Here is a 4,649-nt window from a genome sequence, read left to right on the forward strand (position 1 = left end):
CGTCTTCGCGCCTCAATGTCTCGCATCAGCAGCAGCAGCAGCAGCGCAGCTCTGGCGAGGCCGACGCCGACGGCTCCGGCTCCGGCTCTGGCGGCAGGCTGAGCGAAGGCGGCGACGAGACCGAGACGGCCGACAACCCCCTGGACGCGAGGTCCCGGGCCGCCGCAAGAGGCTCTGGCGAGCTCGGCGAGGGCATGCCAGTGTCCATCTTTGGACGAAAGGGTGCGGCGCTGCGGGATGGGGGCAAAGGTCGAGCGCGCGAGGGCACCGATTCGGACGAGGCCAGCCCGGACGGCGCTGTCGTGGATGGCCGCCTTGACCACCAGCAGCACGAGGGTCGGGCTCCGAACATGTCGTCGCCGTCGGCGAGCAAGGACAGCGAGCCGGAGCGCGACCAGGCGTGGCGGCGAAGGTCGCGAAGCCGGAGCCGCAACCGCAGCGGCAACGGCAACGCACCCGCCGACGCTGGCTCGTCGTCGCCCACGTCGATTCCGTCGCCGGGGCTGCGCACGGGGCCCAACATCAATGCGAGCGCCTACATGCACGGGCACCAGCATCCGCGCGGCGCAGGCGGTAGTGGCGGTGGTAACGGTGGCCATCACTCGCAGCAACACCACCACCACCACCACGAGCGCAGCCCGCCGGCGCCGCACCAGGGACGGAGCGCGGGTACGACGACGACGGGGACCGGGTCCGGGTCCGGGTCGGCCTCTGCGATATCCAAGTTCAAGAAGAAGTTTTCGGGTGCGGCCTAGGCACTAGGCACCCTGTCGGGCAGTGACGGCGGCAGCCGGATCGAGCGTTTGCCGTCGGTGCCGTCGCCCCTCTGCTGCTGCCGTCGTCAGACTCTACTGGTGTTGTCGTCAGACTCTACTGGTGCCGTCGTCAGACTCTCCTGACTGCCACGGATGCGCTTACAGCATTTGCCAAGGATGTGGCCCCCTTTATCACCACCGTCATCGTCGTCATGGCCTTTAGCCGCTGTCACGCTCCTCTGTTTCGCTTCCACTCTCATCCTCACGCACGCACGCGCACACGCACACGCTCTCGACTCTGCATGCTCGACCCCCTCCATTGCGGGGACAGCCCAACCTAGCCTAGCCTACCGTCTCCTCTCATTGCCTCTCTTTCTCGGTGGCGCCGAAGCGATCTCTACATTGGCGCCGAGTCAAGTTATTCGCCCGTCGGTCTCGCGCACTGCGGCTGTGCCCTCATCTTTCGTGCGTTGGACGGACGTCTCGACGGGACAGGGGGGAGGACCACCGTCGAATGCGCGCATCGACATCCGGAGTGGCATCGAGGCATCGCGGCTCGCTCGCAGCCTAGTCGGAAGGCTCAGCCAAGTGGTCCGGTCTGGTGTGGTCTGGTGTGGTCCGGTGTGGTCTGTCCATCGACTGGCGAAACGACCAGCTTGGCAGCTGGAAAAGAGTGGGGAAAATCCACGTGAAATTCACGGCCGGGCAGGCGGTGAGGCCGCTCGCTCTCTTGCCTGGCCTGCCTCGCCTGCTGGCTGGCTGTACGTGTGCTCTCAGCGCTCTGTCTCGGAGTTGGGCGAGGAGCTAAGTGAGAGGCAGGCTGGGCGCCAAAACTGTGAAACCGATGCAGATCTCTTGCCTTGCCGCCGTCCTGGACCGCCTTATCTTGCTTGTTGGCTGGCCTGGTCGGCCTGCCTGCGCTGGTCGGGAGGTAGGCCGGCTTTGCGGTCGCGCTTGAGAGACCAACACGCTCGCCCGACCGCCCGACCGAGTCCTGTTGGAGTCCATCGCCCGGCTCACCATGCACCTCGCTGAACCTGCCTTGCCCATCCCTGCCCGCCATCCCACCTCGTTTGAGGCGCACCACACCCCCACCGTAGACTCGCACAGGCGGATGCGCGGGGACACACTCTTCTCACTCTTGGCCCCCGCCCGTCTGGCCCGATCCGATCCGATGTGATCCGGTCCGATTGTGGTCTCCATCCAAGCAGCGCAGGTCAGCACACCGGGGCCCGCCCGCGTGTGACTTTAGAGAAGCCGTCCCAGCCCCTTTTGTGAAATCACGAAAACTTCTCGCCGGCCTGCCCTCGGCCTCGACCTCGGCAGCGCAGCGCAGCGCACGGCGGCCACGAGCCTGTGACGAAAGAGAGGGAGGCGAGAAAAAAAGTGTCAGGCCAGGCCAGCCCAGCTCAGGCTACGACGAGGGGGGCTTGGGCCACCCCAGCCACCCTCGAAGTCGACCTCGCCTTCGACTTCGACACTTGGCTCGCCGATGCCTTTCTGGCGTCGGGCGGCAGCGCACACGATTCAACCAAGGGAGCAACCAAGCAGCCCACAGGCCACCCATCCCCCCCAGTCCCACCGTCCGACCGACCGACCCCCACCGCCCGCGAGCCTGGATCAACCCTTCGTCGACGTCGTCACACTTCTTTCTTCTCTTCTTGCCTCGCCGCGCCACGCCTTTTCCCCCTCTTCCATCGTCCTCGCCCCTCCTGCCCCCTTCTCTCGCCTCACCTCACCTCGCTCCGACGCCGCACGACTGCACGACCTGCATCATCGAGTGCCTCGCCCCGTCTCTGTCCACCGGCCCGCTCGTCTCCTTCTTCTCTCAAGGACGACCGCAGATCCCCAGCCTCGTCTTCCTTCCTCGAGGCCCACCCTAGACCGGCCAGGCTTCCTCTCTTCTCTCTCTTTCACCTACCTCTCCACACTGAGCCGGACACCATGTCCGACTCGATCTACGCACCGCACAACCAGCACAAGCTCGAGGCCGCCCGCGCACAAGACGCCGCCGCCGCCGCCGCCGCAGCAGCTGCTTCATCCTCGAGCAACGCAACCGGCGACGCAGAGCATGCCACCGACGCCGATGCCAAGGCCGAGCACCAGCCACCGACGCACGACGGCGGCCCAGACGCAAACGACCAGCGACGACCCCCCAACCCGCACCTCACCACGCCCCTCCTCTACATCTCTGGCATCGACCCAAAGGTCTCGGACAGGGAACTCGCCAGCGGCATCTTTGAAAAGGTCCTCCCCGTTCGGTAAGTCGGCCCTTGTCCCGGTCCCGGTCCCTGTCCCTGTCTCTGTCCTTGTCCCTGCCCCGACCTCGACCTCCCGAGCTCCACGACGTTCGACGGCGCACTTCCACCTGTGCACCCGCTCACCTCGCCCATCGATCGTCGCTCGTCGCTCGTCGCTCGTCACCCGCCACCTCTCCTGCCGTCCCCCCTGCCCGCTCCTCCGACCGCCTCGCAGACTCAAGATCAACCGCGATGTCCCCGACGGCCAGACTGCCAGCGGCACCGTCGAGTTTCAGACAATAGACAAGGGTGAGTGGCCTCGCACTCTCTCAATGGCAGCGCTCCTTGGCCGGACAGCGGCGTGCTGACAGCCTGTCGTCTTTCCCTGCCGCCTCTCGCTCCCTGAACCCCTCGACCGACACAGCCGAAAAGGCCTACGCCACCGTCCGCCCGCCGATCCGCCTGCGCATCGTCGACGAAGGTCAGGGACAGGAGCCACGCGCCGCATCCAAGCCGCGCCTGGTCAAGCAGCTGCCGCCGCACACCGACGACGCCATGGTCTACGACATGTTCCGCCCCTTTGGCCCGCTCGTCCGCGCCCACTGCATCCTCACCAGCCCCGCCGGCGTCCACACCGGCTTCCGCGGCATGGCGTCGCTCGAGTACTACTCGGAGCAAGACGCGCAGCTCGCCCAGGACGAGATGCACTGCGTCTCGATCGGCGACAAGACCATCAGCGTCGCAGTCGACTCGGTCCAGCGCCGCCCCACGGGCAACGCCGGCGCCGGCGCCGAGTTCAACGCCGCCGCCGCCCCCTTTGTGCCCGGCGGCCGCTCGATGAATGCCGCAGCGCCCTCGTTTGCGCCCTCGGCATCGGTGTCGTCGTCGTCGGCCTCGGCCTCGGCCAACCGCAACGTTTCGGGCGGATCGGCGGCGTCGATCTACGCCACGGGCGGCGGCAGTCGCAACGGCCACTCGGCCAGCAACGGCCAGGAGACCGGCCCGCTCTTCCCCGTGCCCGGCAGCAACCTCCAGTACTCGGCCGCCGCCGCCACCTACATTGACCCGTGCAACCTCTTTTGCAAGAACCTCGACCCGGCCATCGACTCCAACGAGCTCTTTTCGGCGTTCAAGGGCTTTGGCCGCATCGTCTCGGCGCGCGTCATGCGCGACAACGAGGGCAAGAGCCGCGAGTTTGGCTTTGTCAGCTTCACGACGGCCGACGAGGCGCAGCGCGCGCTGCGCGCCATGCACAACACCACGCTCGGCGCCAAGCAGATCACCGTCCGCCTCCACGAGCCCAAAAAGATGCGCCAGGAGAAGCTGGCGGCCAAGTTTGGCGGCTCCGGCGGCGGAAACGGCGCAGGCACTGGCGGATCGGCCACGCCCAATAGCGACTACGGCGGCATGCGCAGCCCGTCGATCAACGGCGGCGTGGGCGGCGCGGTCGGCGCCGGCAGCATGGGCGACGGGGGCGGCGTCTCGCCCGACGAGCGCCAGGAGCGGCGGATGAGCAACTCGTACTACAAGGCCGCCCTGGCCAACTCGGACGGCGGCGCCATGGACGAGGCGCAGCTATCGTCGCTGACGCCCGTGGTGCGGCGCGAGGTCCTGTCGGGCGAGTTCAGCCGGCGCGTGCGCGAGCTCCCGGGCA

The 4,649-nt window shown here is 67.4% G+C and overlaps 2 protein-coding genes across 2 annotated transcripts in view; both read left to right on the forward strand.

Annotated features, from left to right (window-relative positions):
- PFL1_06608 (uncharacterized protein) overlaps window positions 1-755 on the forward strand; it is a gene marked incomplete at both ends in the record, with an annotated part of 4,352 nt that extends 3,597 nt beyond the window's left edge. The window contains one exon of the mRNA XM_007884150.1: window positions 30-755. Within this exon, the coding sequence (XP_007882341.1) occupies window positions 30-755 (726 nt within the window). The remainder of the gene's footprint in view (window positions 1-29) is intronic.
- A 1,944-nt stretch (window positions 756-2,699) lies between these two features.
- The window catches only part of PFL1_06609 (uncharacterized protein), a gene marked incomplete at both ends in the record, with an annotated part of 3,522 nt that continues 1,572 nt past the window's right edge, over window positions 2,700-4,649 (forward strand). Inside the window, 3 exons of the mRNA XM_007884151.1 lie at window positions 2,700-3,016; window positions 3,231-3,304; window positions 3,420-4,630. Coding sequence (XP_007882342.1) covers window positions 2,700-3,016; window positions 3,231-3,304; window positions 3,420-4,630 — 1,602 coding nt within the window. The remainder of the gene's footprint in view (window positions 3,017-3,230; window positions 3,305-3,419; window positions 4,631-4,649) is intronic.

This window comes from Pseudozyma flocculosa (assembly GCF_000417875.1).
Source record: "Pseudozyma flocculosa PF-1 unplaced genomic scaffold scaffold00027, whole genome shotgun sequence".
Classification (NCBI taxonomy): Eukaryota; Fungi; Basidiomycota; class Ustilaginomycetes; order Ustilaginales; family Ustilaginaceae; genus Pseudozyma; species Pseudozyma flocculosa.